The sequence below is a fragment of the Meriones unguiculatus genome, chromosome 21, assembly GCF_030254825.1.
Source record: "Meriones unguiculatus strain TT.TT164.6M chromosome 21, Bangor_MerUng_6.1, whole genome shotgun sequence".
NCBI lineage: Eukaryota > Metazoa > Chordata > Mammalia > Rodentia > Muridae > Meriones > Meriones unguiculatus.
The window spans coordinates 28,960,278-28,987,816 of record NC_083368.1 but is presented as its reverse complement, the minus strand read 5'-3'; the positions used below and the strand labels follow the sequence as shown (position 1 = coordinate 28,987,816).

Below are 27,539 nucleotides of genomic sequence, written 5' to 3'. Positions count from 1 at the left end.
AGGGCATATGGTGAAGACTCTGGGCCGGACCTGCTAAATCCTGGGCATCCGGGATGTTCGTTGGGTACGGTGCCATAGACTAGAGCTGAGGATGGACAAGTGGAGAGAGACCTTGCTACTCCTACTAAGCTCTCAGAGCGCCCGATGGCTGAACCTGTGGAAACTGCCTCCCCAGCGGGTCCCCAAAGAAAACTCGGCGTGGCCGGAGGCGTGACAGTCCCTTAGGGGCCCCGCGGCCCGCCAGGAGAGGCACCGGGAGGGCTTATCGGCCGCAGCTGGTGCTGCGCTGCGGGCGCCTGGCAGCTCGCCCGGGTGGGCGGCGGCGGAGACGCGCGCCCCCGGCGGCGAGGGCGACGCGCCGGCGGCTCCGGGGCCTGCAGAGCCGGCGGGCTTGCGGGAGCTCTCCTGCGGGGCCCGGGCCCTCGCCCCCCGGCCGCAGCGGGAGGCGTCTCCGGGGCCGGACGCGTGTGGGAGGCGGGGACGAGCCGCGGCGGGCAAAGTCCAGGTCTGCACGCCACCGGCTGCGGCAGACACGCGCGCGAAGTCCAGGTGAGCGGGGGACCAGGCTGGAGACCCGGGGCGGTGGGAGGGCAGCTGCTGAGGGACCCACCGGGGAGCGGCTCCCACTCCTGCTCTGCGCCTCCGGGCCGGAGTCTCCGGGAGCCTGCAGGCCCCTCTCTCCCGGGAGCTGGGCCGTGTGCACTTGGAGATGAGGCTGTGGTTTCTCCCCAGGCTGAGATGGATCTCGAGGCAGCAAGGAACGGAACAGCGCGGCGCCCCGGGACGGTGGATGGAGGCTTTGAACTAGGCAGCCTCAGCATCAGGTATACAGGGCCACGGAACCGCTGGGTTTTCCGTTACACCCGAGTCCTGGAAAGAAGCTGAGAAAATCGGCTGGTGCCTAGGGCCTTTGGGAAAGTTTTAAGGTCTTAAGTAGCCTTGAGGAATGTCTCCCGGGCTTCTTTTGGAACGGGTTCGGAGAGAAGAGGCTGTCCTCCGAAGCGTTTCCCTGCCAGGGGCATGGGTAACTTGATGAATGCTGGGCGTTGTGTAACGTTGGTTGTATTTTCATAAAGTAAGCGTTTGCAGATAACTGTCTGTACATCGTTTGGCTTTTGGAGTTGGTAGAACTTCAGGCATCTGCTGTTGATGGCTGTGCTTTTGAACTGGGGGAGAAGGGACTTCCCCTTCTCCCCTCATTTCTCTGTTCCAGTCCTTCCCCTCCTCCCAACTGTAGACCCCCCCATTGCTCCCCCCTGGGGGGGTGACATGGAGAGCAACCTCATTCTTCCCTAACTTCTGCTTCCAAATCAGTTTTTGTTCAAGTGCAAGTGGGGAGACCGCGGTGCTTCCTCTGCCAGGGAATTGTTCTTCCTCCCCTGGTCCGGCTTGGGTCTCCTCCAGGCCCAGTGAAGCACACATACAAGCTTTTGTCAGGCAGAAGGGCCCGGTCAAGTGTGTGTGTGTTTCCTCTTTCGTTGTGGGGACAGTGAATCAGTTTCATCCTCAGTTTCAAATAGTTCATGAGGCTATTACAGTCTCTGAGTTCATGCTGGGGCACCCGGAACTAACTGATGTGTGTCATGGAGTTGTCATCTAGAGCGACAAATTTATCAGGTTCTGTAGTTGCTCTTCAAGCTGCAAGGGGCCTGATTAGCCAACTGAAAATATGCCTATCTGATGCTTAAATTGAAGCGTTACTTGTGTTAATTTGTTAGCACAGTGACATCGCCCTGTTCGTTCTCAGAATCGTGGTATTTTATTCACAGAAATTTTAGGTTTGGCCATATAGAATTACAAAGAAAAAAAAAACAACAAAACTTATGGATGGTTTTACTTCTAATAGAAAAATGTGGTTTTGTCATCTGGCAATTTAGACTGAGCACGACTGCAAATCTATTAATAGATGGCATTTTCAGGAAGAAGGCTATTTATGTGTATACTGGCTAAGCATACAGACTAGTGTCAGAAGGAGCAGTCCCTGCAAAGGTGTAGCAGGAAGGATCTCAGGGGAAGCTTACAGCCCGTGGTTGGAAAGAAGGAAACAGCTTAAAACAGAGATACAGAAAGTTAAGACTAACTTGATATGGTAAGGTTAAGGCATGAAATATGAGGCTAATATTTATATAATCATACCAAGGACTGTACATTCAAGGAAAGCTATGCCCACTTCTGTTTTGTAGAGCAAATTGAGGGGGGGGAGGGAATATGTGTCTTCCAAACATGGCACATATGTGCCTGTGGCACATTCTTTTATACATACTTAGTGGCAAATGTCCATCTGTTGAAAGGTACCAAGTGTGAAGAAAATTTAATGAAGACTGAGCAAATCAGGAGAACCCAGCAGAAATATTTATCAGTTGTAGGTAGTGTGGACAGGTGGGTCTTATTTTGAAGCCAATTACTGAGAAAAGACTAAAAAGAAATGAGCTGAGAGAGCCATGGGTATTTGGGGAATCACCTTGCTGGCAGTAATAACTTAAAGCAAGAAGACCCTGAGATTGGAACTGTATTTGTTGTCGTCACAGAACAACAGGGAAGCCAGGTGGACCAGTCTGTTTAGGGTGAGCAAGGCTAGGAGATGTGTTCTATGAAGGTACTCGCAGGGCGTGCCGACTCAGCAGCCAATATAAAGGTTTTGATTTCACTCTGAGGAAAAGAGGAGCCATGCTTATTGCCTGAGTAGGGAAGCAGCTTGAGTTTCTAAACAATTATATTGGCCACAGGTTGCCAATACACTAAAACAAATATAATGGAAGTGGAGTGAGGGAGGTTACAGAGGAGGCTATTCTCATGGCCACGTAGCAAGAAAAATGGGGGAAAATGATTGAATCTTAGATGTATCTTGACTGCAGAAAAAAATGTATTTCCTGAAACTGTTCCCCACATCATTCAAAGGAGAAATCTCCCTATAGGTCAACTTGTATTTTTCTTAGAGAAAGAATAATTTAAGTGATTTGATAAACATTATTAATATAAGCATCTTCTCTCTGTGGTTAGCTCTGTATGGCTGGTGACGCTTTCTCATTTATCCATATGTCCTTGTAGTACCTTGGACAGTTACCTTTGTACTTGAAGGCTGCCTTGCAGTGTTTATGAAGCCAGATAATTTTGACAAGGGTAGTGTTCTCATATTTAACAATGTTAGATTCAAAACCATAGCTACTAAGATCTATGTTCAACTGATTGTTCATAACAGTTTTAAACTTGAGCAATTATATTTTACAGCAATGAAGGCAGGGAAAAAAAGAAGAAAGTGAACTTAATTGGACCATTGACACTGGTAAGCTGTGAAACACCAAATGGGAATGATCTTGCCTTTCATTCAAATCTGGGGACTTGAGTCAAGAGCCTGTGAGCAAGCGCTTTAAGTATGTCTGACTTAGGTAGCACTGGGTAATCCCCGCTGTAGCCGTAGTCTGGCTAATTGTAAACAGTGGCCTCAAATCACAACATTGATGAAGATGGGTGGGAGGGTAAGCTGGCTACATAGGGAAATAAAACAAAAATGAAGCATGTTAGAAATACCATGGAAATCCACTGACTTCAGGAAAAAGTCTTGCTTCTTAAACCCTGTCTGTACCCATCCCAGAAACAAACAAACAAACGAACAAACATTTAAAACAAGAAATCTACAAGTGCAATTATCTTACTAGGAAATCAGTTAAATTAACAGAATGATTGCAGATTCTGATTCCATTTCAGACCATTTCCAGTGTTTTCTGAGGGTACAAGGCAAGCCAACATGTTTTTGGAATAAATCAAATCTGTTTTCATTTGTAATGTGTCTCTGAGAGGCAGGCCAAGAGAGTGTTTGCCTGCTTTGGGTGAATGTGATGTGTTTCAAATGGACAGCCTTTGACAGTAAAAATAATAATAATAATAATTGCATGCCAATCGAAGCCACCAAGTTAGAAAGCAAATGGACAAAAAAGGCATCAAAACATCTGTACATGACTACACATTCCTCATGTCAATCCAAGGCTCGCTCACACTCTTTTCTCCCACTATTTGTTTTTGTTTTAAATGTTTCAGTGAGAGTAAATTTTTATTCAGTTTCTATCGTGTTTGCACTTATGCTATGTTGATTTGTCACAGACAGTGGCCCAAGATGTCAACATGGCGTGTGTGTGTCTGCTGTGTGTGAGTGTAGGTGTATAGAGCCGAAGGACATATGTGCGTGTCAAGTGACAGTTTTGGGGAGATCTATTCTCGTCTTTCAAAGCTGTTGGTTCCAGGAATCAAACTCAGGTTGTCAGTCTTGAGGAGCAGATGCTGCTCCCTACCGAGCCATCTCACCAGCCTAGAAAGAGAATTTTATTTAGTGCTGCAGATAATATATTGTGAAATAATATGTAACTTTAATGCCCATTTAGAATGTTTCCTACAGAAAACAGACGAACGTATACTACAAAGTAGAATAATGGGTATTTTTATTTTCACTTAATAATTTTAGTTAAAATTTAATTTCAGTTTGATCACTGTCCTTCATCTGAGTAGATGTTTTTGTGTGGAAAGACTTCAGGACAAAACTGGTATAATTGGATTCGGAATATCTTGTTTTATTGAAAAAGCTCACTGAAAACAAATCTAGATTTACTTATGAAAGTCAGATAATTTTCAGGTTGGCCTTAGAAACTTTAATTCAACTAACATAAGCATTAAAACCTTCTTCAGTGTCATATAATGTTCACTAAAGAAAAAAAAAAAAAGGAACACCACAGGAAAATCCGACCATGTGTCCTGATAGGAGGTTGAAAATAGAAATGTTCAAAAAAAAAAAAGAAAATGTTCTAACTCCCTTTGCTTAGGAGCTACTAACAATAGACCCTGAAGACACGGGTTCTTCTGTAGCAGTTGGGATCCCTTTTACATTTGCTCTTGGTGCTTGTAGCTGTCTTTGTTTTATTCTGAGTGCTTCCAGGTTCTGACCCTTCATTTCCTTTTAAGTCCTTTTACTTTGCCCTGTGTGTTTGATAGTGGAATCTGCCTCTGTTGCCCTTGGCCCCAGATGATCTCTGAAGCTCTTTGAGAACAGTTTGCACTCATTCCCAGTCCCCACTGTGTGCTCCCTACCTACCTCATCCTCACTGAGTATTAACCAGTGTGAGCAAGACTCAACCTTCAAAGATGAAGAGAGCATAAGGTTTAAAAAAATGAGGGGAAATTCGAGAGACGGAGAGGAAGCTGAAAATAAAAATGTAATAACATTTAGAAGACAGAGGAGAAAGAACAAAGAGAAATCCATAGAGGACTCAGTCAAAAATATTGAGCAAAAGGTATAAATCGGAGAAGACTAAAAAGGACAGTGAGTCTTATGGTGTGGTTATTTGATTAGTAATTAGAAGTTGTATACTTTGGTGTGATAATTGGTACCTACCCTGCTTGAGTGTAGGTAGCACTAAATCCAAAAGTTTTGATAGTTTCTCCTCAACTGTAATATGATCTTCCAGAAGCCTGCTGTTCTCTGTGTATTTCTAAGCCATCTTTCACTGCAAGCCTAAAATCCGGACTTCCTCCACATTCCCTAATCTTTATTTTATTTATTTATTTATTTTAGTTGATTCACTCTTATCTTTCAAGATGTTTTATGGGCAAGACTTCCTAAAGCCCAGACAGATAATCCATAACGTTTTTCTTTTCTTTCCTTTTCTTTTCTTTCCTCCTTCCTTCCTTCCTTCCTTCCTTCCTTCCTTCCTTCCTTCCTTTCTTTCTTTCTTTCTTTCTTTCTTTCTTTCTTTCTTTCTTTCTTTCTTTCTTAATGAGCTCTTCATTACTGAACTGCTTTTAAAGGCTGATTTCACCCTTTCAAAGGGATCTGGCCTCAAACTTTGAGGGTCTATTTGTTACTGTTTTTAATTCTACTGGAACAGCCTTCTCTTCATGCTCTGAAGGATATATTTCTGTATGTGAACTTAATGTCTGTCCCCAGCTCACTTTAATTCACCACACACAACCTCTGGGACATTAAAGCGTATTTCTAAATAAAGGCAAATATTTATTACCTTAATCATATTGTAAAAATCCACCCAAGTTAAGTACAAATTAAGTAGAATTAGGTTGATTTTTTTTATGTACACATAAAATTATGAAATTAATCTGATAATTATCTGGATTGAAATTTATATAATCTCTAAGATAAGCACATTTGCAACTGTGATAGTAGAACTAACTTGAAATAGAAATTCTCCAAACATAGATTATTAAATGTAATCTTGTTTTATTTCCTTTTTTCAGTTCAGATACTCTGACTGGCAGGATAAATTGTTCATGTTCCTGGGCACTGCCATGGCCATAGCTCACGGATCAGGTCTTCCTCTTATGATGATAGTGTTTGGAGAAATGACAGATAAGTTTGTAAATAATGCTGGGAACTTTTCCTTGCCAGGTAACTGTTTCTTTTCTTTCTTTCTTCCTTTTTTTTTTTTTTTTAACTGCCTTTATCTAACTGGGTAAAAGGTATTAGAAACTGGTTTTAATCTACGTCATCTGTTTATTTATTGATTTAGATATCTAGGTGTCCCTAAATACCACAAAGGGAGTTGTGAAATATTTATAAAATGTCTTAAGTGCTCATTTAAATCTCCGAAAGTACACATGTGGTGTTTGACTTTTAAAACAGTAAGGGAATGCAGGAAACTTGGCACCTAAATAAAGTGCGACTATAGCATGGCCATGAAGTGTCTGTTCTCTGGTGATGACAGAGAGTGTCCCAGACACATCCGGTAGCATGGTAGCACTTCTTAGTAGGCTTCTTTCTGAGTTACCTTTTCCTCTCTTGCTCACTCTCATTTTAAAAATATCCATTTTCTGCATTTGATGTTTTGGGCCAACCAGACTACCTAGAACGTAATGTGACACTTTACTAAATAGCAATGACCTCAGTGTGGATCTAAAGGAATGGAGTCACATGGGTCTATGTAACCTAAAAAAGGTCCCAGCCACACCACTGTGGTAAGGAGCAGATGGACACACTTGTTTTCATATTAGTTACATCTACAATCTACAAATATTCCCATGGTTTATTCCTAATCCAGAGGCTTTCTTCTTCCAAGAGACAATAAGGGTCTAGTTTGGAAAAAACAAAGTAAAGCTTTATTGGTACATAGATGATAGAATACAAATATAATAAAGGAAGGCAAGTTTCGTTGTAAATGTACCTGAGTAGAAAGAATATCTAATCTCCATCATTTAGGTATCATTCTATGTGCATTTTCATAGTTCACTGACTAAGAACTACATACCTAATTGCAACTGTTTAAAGAAAATGTGATTACTTGATTAATACAGCAGATATGTTTACACAACGCTGATAAATATAAGGCCTTTCATAACCCCAGCAAAAATGTCTGTAGTATGCTACTTGAGTTATAACAGACTTCCAACCCAGGCCTTTCTACCATCACAGCTGAAATCATGACCGTGTATAGAGCCTCCAGCATAAAGAATGGTGCTTTCTCGATGAGAAAAACTGTTTCAGATGGATATGGATTTTTGATGTTTGACCAGTGACCAAAAACCTTAACACAAATACTGTAAAGATAAGTTGAAATAGGACAAGATGGTTTTAATAACGGCTGGATAAGTTGAAATAAGACAAGGTCTTCAGTAGAGGCTGGAGAGACGGCTCCTCAGTGAAGAGCATTTTGGCTATTGTTCAGCAGGACCCCAGCACACACACGGCAGCTTGCCAGAGGGCTCCAGGGGCCACGTCACGCTTGTGATGTATAGACATACACATGCAGACAAAACACCTAAAATAAAAATAAACCTTTCTTTAAAAAAAAAGTAGAGCCTGATACGGTGGCGCACGCCTTTAGCCTCAGTGCTCGGGAGGCAGAGGCAGGTGGATCTCAGCGAGTTTGAGGGCCAGCCTGGTCTACATAATGGGTTTCCGAACAGCCAGGAATATGGAGCAAACAAAACAGACAAACAAAAGATACATACATAAACAAAATAATTAAAAATTTAAAGTATTTAAGGAAGTGTAAGAGATAGAAAATTTCTATTTGTTTTCCTTTTATGTCATAGAGGGTCTTGATCTGTTACAATTTCATATTAACTTTATATCCATTGTACACTAGTTACTCACACACATACACGCACACGTGCACACATGAGCATATACACGTACCAATGTGGTACCCCTAATGCAACATACCAACCAAAACTTAATTTCTACTTAAGGTTTACAAATTTATATTAATGTGGTGCGTACATACAATGGAATATTATTCAGCCTTTAGGAAAGGCAAACTTTAATGCATGATACAGCAATGGATGTACTTTGAGAGCATTATGCTAAGTTAAACTAGTGGATACTGTATGAATTATCCACTTATACAGGTTGTCTAGAGTAGTCAAATTCATAGAAATAGGAAGTTGACTAGTACTAGGGACTGTGGGAGAGAGTCACAGAGAGCTACTGTTTCATGGGCATAGGGTAATTTTGCAAGGTAAAAACAGTTCTGAAGGTTGATTGGACAAAAATATGAAAATATTTAACACTATTAAACCGTATGCTTAAAATTGTTAAGATAGTACATTTCATCCTATGTGTATTTTTATTACAATTACATTTAAAAAAATCAGCTTAAAGCAGTGCAATTTCTTCCTCATGAATGAATTTGCTTCTGGACCAAGCATCACAGCATTCTTTTTGTTTTTTTCCAGAATAATGAAACTACTTATTTCTTTGGAGGTGTTTGCTTGTTTTTCACTTGTGACAATGACGCAGTTCAGTGGCTTGGAAGTTGAACGTGGCAGAAAGCTACTTTGTGCTAAGGGCCAAGCTCAAGCTCTCTCTTACTGGGGTGGTGGACTCAAGAGAGTTAATAACTCTCTCACAGTATCCTCAATTATAAATGCTGACCTTTTGACTCTTGACTCTGAAACCACAAGGTCCCAGGCTATCTTGTCTGTCACAAAGGATTTGCAATGGGAAGTCCCTTCAGTGATTAATTTCTAATAAGTAATATTCTAATTTCTTTCTAGTAATTACTTTCTTACACTTTAATACTGTGAAACTAATATTCTGCTACATTCTCTTTGGAGAAAAATGAAGTCATCAATGAATTCCAATTTTAGAGTGCTCACTGCTATGCTTAGTGACACAGAATTGAGCTAAAAACCATCGGGGTTGGGTACTTAGCTGAAGTCTCAGCTCATCACACAGAGATTTTTTTAAAAAAATATGTTATTTACTAGCGGTTGGATTTTTGGGCAACTAGACTTAATGGAAGCCAAGTGAGATGGAGTGTTAGAGGGAAAAAGATTTAAATTACGAAAGGCTCTGACAATGGCTTACTGTGAACAGAGCCCATCCTTGTCAGCAGCGTGAAGCTACTTCATGACAAGATTGTTCTCTCACAATGATTTGGTTGTGCACAGGCTATGAATAAACATTTTTTACATCCAAAACCTTAAGAAGAGAGTCACAGAAAACAGTTCATCTGCGGACTATGAAAGAGTTTGTTATTGTGTAGGACACTTCTGTGTGGCTATAACAACCTAGAAAACCCTGTGGGGAGATTGCATGCTCGTGCGTTGCTTTGTGGTAGAGAAGACAAAACACATGTCTGGGCCCTGAATTACATTAACTGTCCATAACGCACAAACTGCCCAAACAAACGCCATCTGTTTTGATGCTGGACAATTCCATGCGATAAAGAAATTCCTAGGCAGACTCTAGAAAAGCGAGTGCCAGTTTACTTTGAGAGTCTAATGTGATGATCAAGGCGCTCCCTGTATCTCTCAGTATCTCTGTTTATTGTTCATATCCTGCTCTCAACTGCTAGTGACCTTGGCCGAATTGCTCAGCCATCCTAGTCTTTACTGTTTTAAAATGATGTTTGCAAGATGATCATGGATTGACTGATGGGATCAATAGGTTACTTATGGAAGGCATCTAGAAAACGCTGAATGCTCAGTGATCAGTGGGGACAGTACTCAAAAAACTTGGAAATGACACAACCAGTCTCATTGTGCTTCACCGTTTCTAGCACAGGCAGATTTTATGAGATGGCTCTAAAAAGGAAAAGCCCCGTCAAGTGTTTCTCATTTCTGTGTTATGGAAGGGATCGGGTGAATCACCTGGGATACTTTTAAAAGACTTGTCATTCTAAATCAGCGAGATGGGCTGGTGTAATCGGGCTTGGGTAAGATCTAGAAAGTACTTTATTTTCAGAGTTCTCAATAACTTTTAGAAGCCCAGACTAGGTGATCACCTAGGGCTGATTATAAGGCACATATTTTAAGTGGTATCTGACAGCACTGGGTCCAGGCTCTTTTGACTTTTCTGGGAGCCCCCTTTGTCTGACTGCGTACAGGCACCAGGGACACTGGCTCTTCTGCCAGCCCTGAGGTGAAATTCTCACCCAGAATTCTATTGGTCTTCTTGTCCTGGGGACTCTTGGGAGGTGCAGGTAGGATCAGAGATGCTCAAGATTCATATTTCCCAGCGGGGAAGGGGGGTGTCCCCTTGAGTTGTGCTATCTTTGTGGAGAGATTTTAAAGGTGTCAGGTAGAGTTTGGAACAGATGAAAATGTAAGGTTTCACTTAATTTCTAAATTCGGGGGGGGGGGATACCTAGTGATTCCTGCAAATATCATGGCTTCCAAACAGCTTATCCAGACATAGTGCAATTCTCCATGTTAAGAACTCTGGAAGGAACTGAACTCATTTCAGAACTGAAATGCCTGATTAGAAGAGAATAAAATAAATGGATTCCTCAAAGATTCAACAGCTGGTCTTTCACGTCAGTAGGGGGGAAAATGCAGTAGCCAGAACTGCACTCCTGGCAATTGACCCTGACACGGTTTAAGTTTAAAATAAATTTGAACCTTTTATCTTCCTTTGGAGAAAGATAAGAAGGGCACACAGCTACACAGCAGCAAAAACATGACCCTATTTGCACAGGATAAAAGGGTAAAGAAAGAACATTTCCTCTCCTAGAACTCTCCTAGGAGAATGGGAAGTGCCTGCCCTTCACTGGCTCCGAAGTGCTTCAAGGTTATTTTATACCATTATTTCATGAATGCTGTAAATAGATGGTGTTTACTTTTCCCCTTCATTTTGTGTGTGTGTGTTTTAAGTGGAAATAAGTCATCACCACATGGATCAATCAGCAGAGTGTAATGTGAGAGCAAAGGGCATACTGCCCAGTACCACAGATTTGCTACTTGCTAGCTGTGTTTGTAGACGTGTTGATTTCTCTCTGCTTCGGTTTCCTTGTCCATAAAGTAAACCTTTTTGAAATATTCTTACCTCTCATAATGTTGTCACGGAAGTTAAATGAATGTAAAGTGTTCAGAACAGAGCCTGGCATGTAATGAATATTCGAAGACTAGTAATTGTCATTTAAGCATGACAACCAAGAAAGCCTTGCAGATGTGTTTGTTTTTGTTTTTTTTTAAATCACACTAGCTCACATTAATTAGTATGGTCCTTTTCAATTAATGCTGCCTGAAACACACATATCCAGCACACTTAGTGCTGTTATTAAGAAAGATGCATTGTGGGCTTGACTAATTAGCAGAGTTCCGACAGCTTATTTTTGACACCACACTCAGTTGAACTTTTCTCCCTGTCTGTAATTTTCTTCTTCTGCAATGGAAGTAATCTGACCTCTCCCTTACTTTTGTCATTGGGAAGCATATAAGAAAAAAAAAAGCATAAAAGGAAAAATTACAAAAGCAAGTCTTTTGAATCACTAAGAATATAGCAGAGCAGTCTTTTGAATCACTGAAAAGATAGCAGTGTCTACCAAATCTCATAGTTTCCATTCTGGCCTATTGATTGATTGATTGATTGATTGCCTCCTCTGCCTTCAGTGTATTGAGAGGCACCTCTGCATCTCCACCGTTGATCACCTGTTTGACTCTTCCTTAGGAAGCTGCCTTGCCACAGGCCCAAGAGGGTGGGGATGGGGTAGAACCAAGAGATGGGCCTCCCCCATCTGGACCTAAACACTTGGATCTGTGTTTCGGTGAACTGAAAAGAACCCGTGGGTGTAAAAGAAAAAAAAAAAGTTTTCTCTGAGGGGTTGAACTGCAGCATCTTCTATATATTATTCACATAGGGACATTCTTAACAGATTTTTTTTTAAATCTAGCAATTCCCATTAATAGTCCTTGTTTTAAAAAATGTGTTGTGTTTTTTTTTTTATTATTATTTAGTGAATTTTTCGTTGTCAATGCTAAATCCAGGAAGAATTCTGGAAGAAGAAATGACGAGGTAATTTATGTTTATGTATATATTATGTACTACTTTTAACCTTCCATTTTAAAATGATCTCATGCTACAGGGTTGTGAGAATATATAAAACACCTCATTTCTTTCCTGAGCTCTACCTACTCTTATCATTTCTGCCCTAGCCCCCAGTTTTAGGAAAGTTGTTTTCCTTCTGACCCTTCACTTGCATAGAAAGCAATAGAGATTCTTTTAAATAACTGCTGTAATTATCATTTTTGATAAAATTAATAAATCACAGTTTTCTACTGCCTTTACTCCCAGTTTGTCACTTTGATTTCAGTACAGTCATCGATGGCATCCACATTCTTCCAGCCTTCCTGACAGAACCCTCAAAAGCCTGTAGCACAACGTTTTTGTATGTGGTTGTTCTCTGCACACTAAAGCATATCCCAAAGGCTAATTGGAAATAGTTTGCAAAATTAGATTAAAAGACAGCTTTTGGATCATTGAAATGGAATTTATTATTTTAAAAGATACTGTCTACTCAATTACTTACACTTTTGCTCCAAACCAATTTGAATTTATTAAGTTTTTATAAAATTAATTAAAAGTTTAAGCCTGTCAAATGGGATGATCTGGTTATTTTTTTAAATTAAAAATATGGATAATTTTACACAAAGAACCGTTTTAGATGTGTTGCATGTTTCCTGCTGTTTGCTGTGTGACAGTGGTAGAGGCATTTTCAGAATAAGCATACAAGCCCAAGGGAGGCAGAGGCAGTCGGATCACTGTGAGTTTGAGGCCAGCCTGGTCCACAGAGTGAGTCCTGGGCAGCCAATGGTAGACAGAGGAACCAAAGCGAACAAACAAAAAGTATACAAGGCCAGGCTACTGTGATGACAAACCATCATCAATTTAAAATGAACCACTGACACCATTTTCATGTAGTTAATCACAGGACTTTATGTGTTTTCTTTGTTCCATATTTCAGGAAAACAGATTTTTCTGTTATAGGGCATTCATGCTGCCATTTAGAAGAGAGAAACATTGATGTGTATTTGCGATAATCTCCTCCATGTTTATGATCTATTTAGCAAGTTGAGTTAATTTCCAATTCTGATTTTTTTTTTTTTTCCAAGAGCCTGTCTAGCTAGCATGGAGGCATATACCTGATATCTTAGCCCTTGGGAAGCCCAGGCAGAAGGGTCAGAGGCCTGTATCAATCTGGGCTACAGAATGAGTTCAAGGCAATCCTGAGCTACACAAGGCGACCCTGCCTCAAAACCAAACAAATAGATGAGAGAGCCCTCCCAATTATTTTCCAGATACGCATACTACTACTCGGGACTAGGTGGTGGAGTTCTCGTCACTGCCTATATCCAAGTTTCATTCTGGACTTTGGCAGCTGGCCGACAAATAAAGAAAATCAGGCAAAAATTTTTTCATGCCATCCTCCGACAAGAAATGGGCTGGTTTGACATCCAAGACACCACTGAACTCAACACACGGCTGACGGAGTAAGTACATTGTTAATGTCACACTTTGATGAGGGAGGGAAGCAGTGTGTGAGAATGGTCGAAGGAAGGAAGATTTGAGACAACATTAAATTACTACTTTTGGCATTAGATATGAATTGAGTGTATATCTGACAGTCATTTCCTGAAGACTCTAGAGTTTATGCCACATCACAGTTTTCATTTATGTTAGAGTTGTTTTTTTTTTTTTTTCCTCTCTCTCTCCCTAATTATGTAGTAAGTCCATTTGAGGACTAAGTGCATGCTTTATGCCCATTTATCTTTCATGGAGCTTCCTACGGGCGTGACAGGTGCTAGACCCTAAATAAAGATGGTTGAACGGGTGAGCAAATGGTTCCCTTAATTGCAAAGAGACTTGCTTTGGTAAGCGTTGACGCTTCACTTATTTAACAAATACCGAGGGCTAGTTACATGCCGAGGATCTTCCTAGGGGCTTGAATACAAGCAAAGCAAGCAAGCAGCTCTGCCTCTGTGGGGTTTTGTTCCAGTAGGGGGAGATAGATGATAAACGTTTCCTGACTGGTATGCTGGCATATGAGGAGATGAGGTGGGGGGAAGTGGGAGGATAGGCAGAAGGAGAGAAGATCCGGATGTTTAGGGCCTTCATGCTTTACCAAGGGTTTTAGCTTTCACTCTGAAATTAATGGCAACCATGGGCAAGTGTGAGATTATGTAATACTGTAGGGCTTCCTTTCTTTCGATGGTCACAGTTCAGTCATACTGGTAAGTGAGAACACAGGTAGCAAGGACACAGGCTGAATACCTCTCATTTGAGATGCTTGGAACCAGGAGTTGGTTCGGAGGCGTGGGCTTTTTGAACTTCAACATGTCAGTATACCCTTTGCCAATGGAGCACTCCTAAATGGAAAATTATGAATGTCATGTTTTAGCATCAACACAGTGCTCGCTGCGCTTTATGAAGCTTCCTGTGCTGGCTGTGGCAGCTCACAGCTCTAACCCCAGCATTCCAGGGCGATGAGCTGTAGGACGCTGAGAGAGACCCGTCAAAGAGTCAAAACAAGCCTCAGCTATGTAGCAAGACCTTGTCTCAAAAAGAAAGAAAGAAAACAAGGAAGTAGGGAGGGAAAGAGAAATATATATATTTATTTTAACTCTGGAGGCATATGTTCAATTAAGAATAGGACTTTTATTTTTTTGTAATACCTTTCCTAATTCCTTCTCTTGAACAAATTGATTTATGTCCATAGTGTTAATGCTTCTGTAACAGCATTAACTAATTTCATAGTATCAGCTTCAGTGGCATTAACTTCTTAGAAGCAGGAACTAATCCTGAGTTTCCTCTGTGTAGTATTTTCATGGGAAAACATCCAAGAGGCTAAGACTCTGAAAGGCTTACAGTAGGCTTGGCATGTTTTTCTTGTCTATGCGTCTATTGAATGTCTATTTCACCTTTCTGACTGAAGACCACTGACCTGTAACCACTTAGGTGTGATCTTTTTTAGTGACATCTCCAAAATCAGTGAAGGAATTGGTGACAAGGTTGGAATGTTCTTTCAAGCAATAGCCACGTTTTTTGCAGGATTTATAGTGGGGTTCATCAGAGGATGGAAGCTCACGCTCGTGATCATGGCCATCAGCCCCATCCTGGGGCTCTCCACAGCTGTTTGGGCAAAGGTCTGTGAAACCCTGACTTTCTCATGTGTGCTAACCCACGGAGACAATTGCTGTGTATACGCAGAATGCTACTGCCTGTTCAGATATGTGCTCGGTGTCAGTAGGAGCCATGTCCAGGGGTATTTCATTCACATAGAGGTTTAATACAAAAATTAATGTTTTATATGACCCCAGATGTGACAGCTCTTGCCTTAATCACCGTTCTTAATCTCACGGTTATCTCTTTGAGTAAATCTTCTGATGTGGTATATGAAATCACATGTATGGTTATAGTTTTATTTAAGAAAACACGATTTTAAACCATAGTCCTCCAAATGGTTGAATGAATATCAAAGTTTTAAAAAGGGGGAAGAGTATTGTTCACTATGAGAATTATATCACATTCTGCAAATTTTTTATATAAATTGTATATGATACATATGTAAAATCATGTTTATTTGAACCAATATTTCAGAGTTGAATTTTTACTGGCTATTTTTGTACAATCTCAGGTTGATGGTTCCATTAGTTAACTGCTTGTATCTCTTTTGATTTCTTTTCTCCCATGCCATCTTGTTTAACCATCCTATTTTCTACTAAAATTACCATGAATAAGTTTGAAAGTATCATTTTCATCATGATTAAAAATTGTGACATAGGGCTGGGGAGATACCTCAGCCAATAAAGGACTTACCTTGCAAGAATGAAAATTGGAATTAGATCCCCAGAATCCAAATTTTAAAAAATTCCCAGGTTTAATGTTACAAGTATATAAGGTCAGTGCTGGGGAGGCAGAGATAGGCAGGTCCTTGGCGATGGTTGTTGAACTGGTCTAACCTAAGTAGTGAGCTCCAGGCCAGTGAGAGACTATCTTTAAGAAAGGTGACTACTCAACATGGAATAAGATGTAGTATTGAAACAATTTTTACCATTAATATTTTTATATACATGCATTTACATACATGACTATGTATGCATGTTATAAACACACACAAACGATGACATGATAAAGGAAAAGTAAAATTAATCCTTCCAAGGTATAAGGTTTTGTTTTATCTAAATTCAAAATTGACAGATAAAAGTTTTGAGAGATATGGAACTTGGCATGATTCCCAAATGCACTATTTACAGGATTTTGTCCGGTTTTCCTTTCCCTGATGACTGGGGTAGCTCAGATCTAGCCTTTATAGGATGTCCACTGTGAGAGCTGACTCTAACGCTGTCGAGCACAGGGTTTGGCTGGGAAAATGGATGTTGAAGCGTTGTGCAGACTGCCTTTTATCCTTTCTCCCGATGCAAACGTCATGACTGTTTCTCTTCTGCACAGATACTCTCAACATTTAGTGACAAAGAACTAGCTGCCTATGCAAAAGCAGGTGCTGTGGCTGAAGAGGCCCTGGGAGCCATCAGGACTGTGATAGCTTTCGGGGGCCAGAACAGAGAGCTAGAAAGGTCAGGAAGTTTCTTTGTCTGGTGGTTCAAAGAACCCATGTTAAATGGCTTTGTTCATTCTGTTGTGGTATGTGTTTGCTACTCTCTTGTTCCTAATAATAACCCTTTCCCCACGTGCTACAAGCGTCCTCACTGCAGGCTGTGGCTTGTCAGGCTTGAACTTGAGGTTTTCAGCCTCCTGTGTTTTTACAAACTCCCTTAGAGGCCCGATCATACATAAGGGCCTGCTTCTCAGAGAAACGTTTTTCAATGCATAAAAGGACATGTGTAGGGTTAACAATTATACAAAAATACAGTTGCCAAGATACTCTTTACTTTTCCACTCCCTTAGTGGCTATGAACTGGAACACAGGAGAGAAAAACCTGAGATGTGGAGCTCCTGGTCACAATCTGGGTTTCTGGTGGCTGTGCGGGTGTCTATATGAACAGGACAGAGCTTTCCGCCTGGCTTTCTGCCTCAATGACAGAAGCCCGTCTCCACGGCCATGTGCTTGAGGACACGGGCAAATGCTTAAAAAAAATAATAATATATATATGTATGTATGTATGTATATATAACACCACAAACAGAAGCAATCCCATTGAGGTAGAATTGATAAAGGGCTGTACATATATCTCAATGTACGTATATCTCAATGAGTGTGGGCAATAAATAAGCGTGTATAAATCATTAATGTTCTCATTAAAAATAATTTTCCTCAACATAATTGAAGTATGACCCCACATAAGTATCTTCTCTATGTGTGAGACTTTCAATGGTCCACAATTGTTTGAAATACAGCCTCTGGGAATTCTCTACAAAGTTTCCAGTGTTAAATGCAAAGCTTCTCCAATCCCTCCCTTTTCGTTTTCTGTTTTCCTGTCCTTTTTCCCTCTTCAAAGCCACCATGTTTCTGGTTCTCTAACCTCTTCCTTTTTTCTTTCTCACTGCTGCTTCCTGTACACAATAGCCCACACAGAGCACACTTAACCCTCAGTTGGACCTCAGGATGTCAGTGTAATCATGCCGCTCCATTACCCAAGTGAAGGTAATTACAGCATGCCCACTCTCACTGGGGCATCGTGTCACATTGGGGCACCTGTTGGTCTTGCTGCTGCATTCACCTGGAAGCTCTCCCACCCAGCAGTAATTACAGTGCTGGCAGTGGCACGCTGGCTGCCTCCTCAGACACGGCTCAGCTCGGTGAATGCAGCACTCACGGGGCAGGAAAGTCCCGGAAAGAACTGGGTGCTTAAAGCCAGTTAGAAAAGCCTTCCCGTGTGGCAGATATGTTAAAAAACAAAAACAAAAACAACAACTAATGAATTCTCATGCCTCATTTGGGTGAACTAAAGATGTACTGATGTTGCTAGGGAGTAAAACCCTAATTTATATGATATTTCCCTCCAGAATCTCACTGTAAACCCATTAGATATTTTTTTCCATAAATTTAGGGAGCCAACATTGACATTTCTACACTGTTTGAATCTAGCATGGAAGAGTATAATTAACTTTATGTAAAAAAAATTTAATTTGTTAAAATGGTTCTGGAGATTTGTAAAATTTATTTATTTATTTATGGAAGCCAGCATTATGAATTTAAAATATTCAAATACTGAGATATTATTCAAGATTAAGGTGTAATAGGATAAACAACATATTAGAATGGTACGGTAGGGATAACAGGAACAAGAATTATTAAGTTTGCCAACATGTGCCCATCAGCGTACTAACTATACTTCATGATTATCTGTCAGACTCATGGTTGTCTTCCTAAACAGGCTTTAGTTAGCAGAGCTGTTTCCTCCATTTCTCAGGCAATGAAATGAAAACAAACAAAAATGGAGAAAGACCCATATCTCTTGTAAGAACCACTTTCTAACCTTATACCTGGCTTGACAGCTTGATTTTTAAAAGATCAAAGCAGGAAGCCCATGGCTTACGAATAAGAACAAGCAGATTTTTTTGTCTCTTACCCAGAAGAGCAATGTGAGAAAGATTTTCTTTTCTGAGACAGGAAAACATGAGCCTGAGTTAAGAAGAACCATCTGGGGTGGCTTGTTTTTTTTTTTTGTTGTTGTTGTTGTTGTTTTTTTTTTTTTTTTTTTTTTTTTTCCTTTCCACCTTAATTTTGACTGGTAACAGCCAGATGCTTCGTATCTCAGGATAAGGCTTCAATGCTGGGACAGCCATGAGAATCCTAGCTGGTGTGGTAGAATTCAAAGGAGGTGAGCCTGACCAGCCAGGAGCAGGCCTAGGTCTATTCTAGTGAGTACTAAGCCTGACGAATGTTAACTCCTAGAATATTGGGGCTCCCCGAGAGTTTGTTACCTTCATGGCTTTCATCCTTAACACCCCTCCCCCCCCCCACTGAATAGGGGGTGATTGTGGCTCAGGTTGTAAAGTATTATTCTCGTCATAATATTCCCCTCTTCATTTTCTGCTAGGTATCAGAAACATTTAGAAAATGCCAAAAAAATTGGGATTAAAAAGGCCATCTCGGCAAACATTTCCATGGGCATTGCCTTCTTGTTAATATACGCATCCTATGCACTGGCCTTCTGGTATGGATCAACTCTGGTCATATCAAAAGAATATACTATTGGAAACGCCATGACAGTAAGTAGTACCTCTAAAATTTATGAGGAATCTGAATTTATCCTCCACCCGTCTTCTCTTTGTTTTTTAAAATATTTATTTTTAGTATTATTTTAAGGTGTGAGTGTGAGTGAGTGTGTGTGTGTGTGTGTGTGTGTGTGTGTGTGTGTAGGAGTATGAGTGAAGGTGATTGTGTAGGCTAGGAGTGTAAAATCCCCCTGGGGTTGCAGTTACGGAAGGTTGTGAGGCACCTGCCGTAGGTACAAGGAGCCAAAGTCAGGCGGTGGCAAGTATGAATTAACCCTGAGTCATCTCTCCAGGCCCTCTGTACTCTTCTCCCATCCTCCTTCTTTTGGGGGAAAAGGTTGTGATGGTAGGTTTAATCTTTGCTGTCCTGTTCTGGAACATGCGAGTCAAGTCTTAGTGGCGAGTGGGGGCAGGATAATAGCATGGGATTTGACCAATGGGGAAAGACACACGCATACAAAGGGAAATAAAAATGGAAAACAGTTATGAATGGAACAGTACATATAAGAATTACCCTTATCCACGTGTTGAAAATATGCGAAAATGAAGATACCCTCATGACATTATTCTGAAACTAATATGTTCTAGTTATACTAATGATTAAAAGTAAAAACTTTAAAAATGTAAATTACTTACAGTCTAAGAATCCATGTTTTTCTCTTCCCAAACTGAGGTCATAGTATGTAGATCTTTGGTAATCTTTTCTATAAACTAGTGACATTTTGTGACCACCTTTCCATGTTGGGTTTGGTCAGTACAAATCATTTAAAACAGAAAAGTTTCAAAACTTACACTTGCTCCTTTTAAAACAGAAATGCTAAATATAATCTGGTCCTTGGACTTTCTCCGTATGGAAACTTGGGCCTTACGATGTGGCCTACGGTTGCCTTACCAGGCGTCACCAAAGCTTGGCAGTGACAGTAACAGCTGAGACTCCTCATTTCCCTGTCTTTTCTGGCTGGCATTGTGGCAGTTCACCACATTCTTCCACTTCCTCTTGACACTTTATAAATAAGGGAGGTGCCATCTTGACTTTGCCTTTAACCTTGTATGATGAATTTGTCCATATTTGTAGCATGAGGACATAAACACCTGTGTTACAAGGCTGAAAATAATTTCCAAAATAAAAGGAATCTGGTATGCCCCCTACACAAAGGGTTGGGACTTTGGCATTAACATCTTAACATCTACTTTGGCGGAGAATTTTTTTCTGACTGGTTCATATTTATACCGAAAAGAGATAGAAAATTGAACGTATTGCACTTTGTAAACATGGATGCCACCATTGTTTCAGAGAACATAAGCATGTATGTAGAAGTTTTACATATGTAGAAGTTTTGCTTGAAGAGAAAGGAGTAATTTATCTTCTATATCTCTTTAAAAATATGGTTTAAGAAATGGTTTCCTGAAACTGTATTCTTGGATTTATATATCAGTTTATTTTCCAATGAAAAAGACGTGAAATGTGTTGTTTTATGTGCTGCAGAATAGAATAGCCAGAATAATTTCAATAAAAGGGTCAACTGACCAGGAATGCTCATGTATACTTTTAATCCCAGCACACAGGGACCTGGGGCTGGGAAAAGCAAGCTTGCTAGAAGTTCTGGGCCAGCGTGGGCCATATAATGAGGTCCAGTCCATCTCGGGCTACAGGAAGAAACCTACTTTTAAAATATAAAGTGAAGTGTTAAATGTTATATAAAATTTTGTTCATATGACCGTATAAATCTCTAATAGCCTTTTAAAGGAAAACCCCATGGAGCCAAAATCTGTCATGTTTCCTATTGAACATTTTGTGCGATTCTGTGCAGAGTTAGAGAAAATGATAGAGAACTGAATGTATCACTAATGGGAAAATAATTTGGTAGCATTGGCTTCAGAGCTGATGAAATGGGCTTCAGGAGTCTTTATGACTAGTACGTATATGGTCAGGGGAAAAAGCAACAAATAGTCTGTCAGACTAAACAAAACTTACTTTAGATGCTGAAAAAGCACATTTAGGGTAATGAAATGCTTTACTAATTTAATAAACTTTGCTCTTTACTGAGGTAGTTTTATAACGTGATGGAGTGCTTATCACACTAACTATATAAGCATATACATGCATCAAATTACCACAGGTGCCCCATAAAGATGTACAAATACTATTTCTCAATAAGAAAGAAGAGTTACTGTTTAACAAATCCTAAATTTGCTCCTTCCTATGTTACTTTTCAAGTGACCTCCAAGTCAGATGATAATTGTTCTGTTCCTAATTGTTCCTCCTGCTCTTTCGCTCAGGTCTTCTTCTCCATCCTCATTGGGGCTTTCAGTGTGGGGCAGGCTGCACCCTGTATTGACGCTTTTGCCAATGCGAGAGGAGCAGCTTATGTGATCTTTGACATTATTGATAGCGTAAGTCTTTGATTATCTGAAAGCGGAGGGGGTCATGTGGTGTTGATGACTGAATATGGCTGTAGGTCACACGTTTTGAATCAAGTGTGTTAAGTTATTTGGTAAGATAAACTGTAACAACTGTTTATGGTAATGAATGAAATGAAAGGGCTCTACAAGTTTATCTGACAATATAACAGCCCTGTTGTAGTAAATTTAAAAAAAAATGGCTATTGGGCTATTCAATGTTTATCATTAGCCCTAAGATTATCATGGTGGTCTTATCTAACCCACTATCACAGATAATAAGACACAGACATCTCTTAGATTTTATAATTGCCTTATTTACCTTAGACCGGGAAGATATTTCTATCTTACCGTTCACCTCTCAGCCCCCATCCAACGCTGTCCTCCTAAATCATCCTCATCTAGACTATCTTCTATCCACAGTCTTGTAAACACTTGCTTTTATTCTTCATCTGGGGGTTTTCTCCATCCACACCATCAGAGTTCTTCCTCCTTGCCCATGTGTTGTTTTTTTTTTTTTCTCCGCACTAACCCATCATGGCATCCCCCTTTCTCCTCTCTTTTCATCCATCTGTCTCCAGTGATTTTCTTGTCAACCCAAAAGCCCAGGAACCTTAACCATACCTACCCTATTCTGCCCTGCCCAGATATAGCTCGTTTAATTAGCCAATCAGGTAGCTTTACACAATTTGCATAGGTGTACCCAGAGCTTGAGGCTAGTAACATACATCAGACCAACCTCCAACAGTTCCCCTTTTCTGTCTAAATAGAGAGGCCATTTTTTACATTAAGAATAACTATGAAACAATTATAAAACCAATAGGAAAGAATATATATATATAATGTCTAGTCTAAATGTATTTGACAATCTTGAAGAAAATATCTTTTCTATCTATTATCTATGAGGGTCTAAGGTTTTATACCTAAGTTATTTTTTATAGTTTGTATCCATCAACCTAAAAAATCTATCTAGGCATAAAACATATTTTTAACTCCTAAGCAATTGAACTAATAATACTATGACTATCTGGTCTTCAACCCTATCAGAGACTTGAGAAGGAGTGAAATTAAGTACTTGAGTAAATAGGAAGCACATGTTAGCAAGTGCCAAAAAATAGAAAATTGAAAGAGACAGTTTGCTGCCTGAACAGCTATCCAAAACTCTCTACAATGTTGGAGCTTCATCTTCAGCTTTCTGGCTTGGGATATTTGACAGACATATATGTGAAGCGGAAACTATTTAAGATTTGCTTACTCTGTCTTGGCAGAGTTTGGCAGTCAACTTGGCCTGTATTTAAGCCTGCCCATTTTAGGCAGAACTCTGTCTGTCATGAAGCAAGGGCATTTTCTTTGCCTGGTCTGGGCTGGTTTGCCACATTTGAAGCCATCTCGATATGAAAGTGCAACTATATTAGTCCATTTCTACAGCTCAGGATAAAGATGCTTCTTTTCCTTGTTTATCTCCTTTCTGTATTGTAGCCAGATGGAGAGTATTATGATTTCTGTACGGTGTGTGTAGAGATAAATTTTGTATAGGTCCAAATTAAAAGTGAGCTTTGCTCTTCTCACTGACCTTCAATCGACAATATTGAATAAACTGAACTAACTACATTAAAAATAAAAATATTTTTACATACGGAAATATGTCATTGCGTTCACATAGTAAAATTTGAAGTTGGTAACTGAAATTAGAGAATTAGATCTAATTTTGAATTCAAAATGTATTCAGTTTACATGGTTCCTAAATAATACTTTGCTCATCATTTAATTTGTCCTCTTGACCCATTCTACTTATTGTTTAGGAAGAAGTAAATTTCACTCAAGGCAGAAATTCCTGCATGTATCTAATATGTTTTTGGTGTTTATATAAATATGCATAACGGTGAGTGGGAGGACCCGGGTTCCCCAACACAGGAACCATAATAACTGATCATTTAGAAAATATACGAATATATAGCAAACACTTGAAGTTGTTGCATAAATAAAATTAATATTCCCTATGCATTTTCAGAAAAAAAAACCTCTCAGTAAATCACACATGTATGCACACACATGCATACACACACAGGTACCCACACATATACATATACATACACACACATACATACACCCCATATCTTTACTGTGTGTTTGCTCACATGAAGGAGATTATGCTACTCCAGGTTCTATTTTTAGGATTTGAACCCTATTCCTTAAAAATACAATTGTTCATTCTTTGATAAAATGGTCATTGAATTTTGTTTTATTTAGAATCCTAAAATTGACAGTTTTTCAGAGAGAGGACACAAACCAGACAGCATCAAAGGAAATTTGGAGTTCAGTGATGTTCACTTTTCCTATCCATCTCGAGCTAATATCAAGGTACTGTCAGCGACACTCGATTCCTAGCTTAACGCCAATCTCTAATTGTCTCAATAAAGTCTGATTCCTTTGATTTCTATGCACTATGTTCTACTGGAGTAAAGCTCTTAACTGATACTTTTTCTTCAAAGTCTGAAGAGAATTGAATTATTCCTTTCTTGGAGATTTTTGTAAAACGTGCTGTCCCCTGCTTCTTCCTGTAGATCTTGAAGGGTCTCAACCTTAAGGTGCAGAGCGGACAGACGGTGGCCCTGGTTGGCAACAGCGGCTGTGGGAAAAGCACCACTGTCCAGCTGCTGCAGAGGCTCTACGACCCCACAGAGGGCACGGTGAGTGGGAGGACCCGGGTTCCACAACGTGGGAAGCTGGGCAGAAAGAGCCCCTTAGAAAATGTTTTCCTGCAAACAAACCTGGATATGAGTCTGATTTTGGCAAGACCATATAATATTGCAATGCGTCTGGACGAAACACAGGCAGGAGGAAAAATGCCTTCAATAAAAGCCTTGAAAACAACAGGCGCTAGAGAGGACCCTCCTGTCAGCTAAAGACTCAGAGGATTGCTCCCAGTGAGTTTGATTTGACCAAACAAATTTCACAGATATCTTAAAACAGCAATTAAATCCAGCAAAATGGTCGTTTTCTTTAGCTTTAGGACATCTAAAAGAGTGGCAAAGCATAGAGAAATCAGAGTCTTCTAAAGGAACAGGGTGGGCAAGAAGAGCACGTCAGAATGTTCTCTTTTTGTAGAGAACACACATACCCTTCACCTAGGTCTACTATTTATTTTTATTTTGAGCCACTTGCTTTATTCTCCTTCTTTGTGTATATACTCTAAACATCCATATGCTTCAAAATATATTTTCTAAGAAGGATATTCTCTTATATAGAGAACAGTAATCAGAATTGTTGCAATCCTAAGTTAAAACCGCCAACTCACAGTTGATATTCTTCAGTTGTCCTAACTAAAGGACATTCAGTTTCCTGATATCTAAACATTAGTCAACAACTGTCAAACACAACTTTACAAAGGGTCTTAGCTTTGTTTCTGGTGCCTTGACAGGCACCGTAACCAAAGGCAACTTAGGGGAAGAAAGGATTTATTTGACTTATACTTAGTGTCCATCATTGAGTCAGGACAGAAACTCATGAGGGAGCTTGGAACAGAAGTCATGGAGGGAGTTTGCTTGCTACCTCTCTCTCTGGATCGTGCTCAGCTACATTCTGCAGCCCGGGACCACCTTCTCAGGGAACGGAACTACCCACAGTGGGCCCTCCTACATCACGTAACAGTTTAGTATTTGAGAAAGTAATGCGAATCTATGAAAGCAACCGTGCTTGTTAGAGGATATGAACAAGCAAATAACTGTGTGAGAATAAATGCAGAGCTTTTTTTTTTTTTTTTTTTTCTTTACATGCCTGGTAGGTCTTCCACACTCCACTGGATGATTACATCCAAGAGTATGCAGTCAACACAGGTTAGACTCCACGGGTGTTTTAAATGAGGACACAGAGTTGGTGCAAGTGGAAAGGCGGTGGCTCTGGGAGGAGTTGGGGCAAGAGGGTGGGTGGATCAATGTATAAAATTCTTAAACAATTTTTAAAAGGGAGGGTAAATACAGATTTACACTGTATTCTTGAAAATGGTCAGCTGAAATGATGGACTGTGGTGGATTCTGGGAAAGGAGCAAGCAATCATTTTCTTACTTGTATACCCTGCCCCCACGATCCTACCAGGCTCTAATAGATAGTTCAGGGAAAAGGACAGAGGCTTCATTTTTTTTTTTCCTTCGTATTACTGTTTAATTGTTATCTCTAACTTCTGAATGAAGTCAGTACTAGCATATACTGACTAGGAAATCTTTCTTGCTTTCAGATTAGCATTGATGGGCAGGATATCCGGAACCTTAACGTGAGGTATCTGCGGGAAATCATTGGCGTGGTGAGTCAGGAGCCCGTGCTGTTTTCTACCACGATCGCTGAAAACATCCGCTATGGCCGTGGGAATGTCACCATGGAGGAGATAAAGAAAGCTGTCAAGGAGGCCAATGCTTATGAGTTCATCATGAAACTCCCCCAGGTAAAAACCTCCCTTAAGCCCAGAACTGAAACTCGGGGGACTGAGCTCCTGCTTCACAGCCTGGGCTAACGTTTGGGTTACAGCGTTGCTCAGCCTTGCTGAGTAAGTCCCTTACGTTATTCAGGTCACGGTTGCAGACCGTATTCTGTATGTAAATGATATAAAAACGTACAGGATATGTGCTGGTAATAATTACAATTCAGTTTTTGTTTATTATAATTTATGATACACTGCGAGAGCCAAAGCTTCGACTGTCTTCATTTCCACAAAACTCCCTACACTTTTCCTATTTAAAATACTTTAAGAAGGCTGACACATAGCTCAGGGGTTGAGGGCTCGCCTGGCATACTCAGGCCCCGTCTGAGTTTCCTCCAAAACACTGCAAAATTGAATGGATGAATATGTTCCAAGAGCTTTTCTGGGTTCTCTGTTTAGAAATTTGACACCCTGGTTGGCGAGAGAGGCGCGCAGCTGAGCGGGGGACAGAAACAGAGAATCGCCATTGCTCGTGCACTGGTCCGCAACCCCAAGATCCTCTTGCTGGACGAGGCCACCTCAGCCTTGGACACTGAAAGTGAAGCTGAGGTGCAGGCCGCTCTGGATAAGGTCAGTACTGGGGGGGATAAACATGCAGGGTAGAGGGCAGTCACCAAGTTGGAATGTTTTGTAAAATTCTGCCAGATCTTTGGGAATCTAGATTGAGAAATAAGACCCATAGAGCAAATGAGGTCATCTCTTGGCGTTTATTGATTTCTCCTAGCCTATTGCATTATCTTCAGAGAGAGGTCAGTGACCTCTGCTTCCCCCATGGTGCAATGAATCCAGGTTTGTGGGAGGAACCATCTAGTTTTTTTTCTTTCTCTCTTTCTTTTTATAATTAATTTATTTTTTATTAATTACAATTTATTCATTTTGTATCCCAGCTGTAGCCCCTCCCTCGTCCCTTCCAAATCCTACCCTCCCTCCCTCTTCTTCTCCCATGCTCCTCCCCTAGTCCACTAATAGGGGAGGTCCTCCTCCTCGTCCATCTGACCCTAGCCTATCAGGTCTCATCAGGACTGGCTGCATTGTCTTCCTCTGTGGCCTGGTAAAGCTGCTCCCTACCTCAGGGGGAAATGATCAAAGAGCCAGGCACTGAGTTCATGTCAGAGACAGCCCCTGTTCCTCTTGCTAGGAAATTCACTTGGATACTGAGCTGCCACGGGCTATATCTGTGCAAGGGTTCTAGGTTATCTCCATGCATGGTCCTTGGTTGGAGTATCAGTCTCAGAAAAGACCCCTTTGCTCAGATTTTTGGTTCTG

General features: G+C 40.5%; 1 protein-coding gene across 5 annotated transcripts in view; it reads left to right on the top strand.

Moving 5' to 3' along the window:
• Nucleotides 1-359: 359 nt before the first annotated feature.
• LOC110555239 (phosphatidylcholine translocator ABCB4) overlaps nt 360-27,539 on the top strand; it is a 52,563-nt gene continuing 25,383 nt past the window's right edge. The window contains exons 1-14 of one of the 5 annotated variants that reach the window (XM_021648348.2): nt 360-549; nt 733-824; nt 3,229-3,283; nt 6,238-6,388; nt 12,178-12,235; nt 13,519-13,710; nt 15,192-15,363; nt 16,670-16,794; nt 19,222-19,393; nt 21,680-21,793; nt 24,050-24,160; nt 24,364-24,489; nt 26,034-26,237; nt 26,673-26,843. In XM_021648348.2, coding sequence (XP_021504023.1) covers nt 739-824; nt 3,229-3,283; nt 6,238-6,388; nt 12,178-12,235; nt 13,519-13,710; nt 15,192-15,363; nt 16,670-16,794; nt 19,222-19,393; nt 21,680-21,793; nt 24,050-24,160; nt 24,364-24,489; nt 26,034-26,237; nt 26,673-26,843 — 1,737 coding nt within the window. In that variant the 5' untranslated portion in view covers nt 360-549; nt 733-738. Of the gene's footprint in view, nt 550-732; nt 825-3,228; nt 3,284-6,237; nt 6,389-12,177; nt 12,236-13,518; nt 13,711-15,191; nt 15,364-16,669; nt 16,795-19,221; nt 19,394-21,679; nt 21,794-24,049; nt 24,161-24,363; nt 24,490-25,605; nt 25,636-26,033; nt 26,238-26,672; nt 26,844-27,539 lie in introns of those variants that run through there. The other 4 variants (XM_060373877.1, XM_021648350.2, XM_060373878.1 and 1 more) reach the window with 4 other exon arrangements.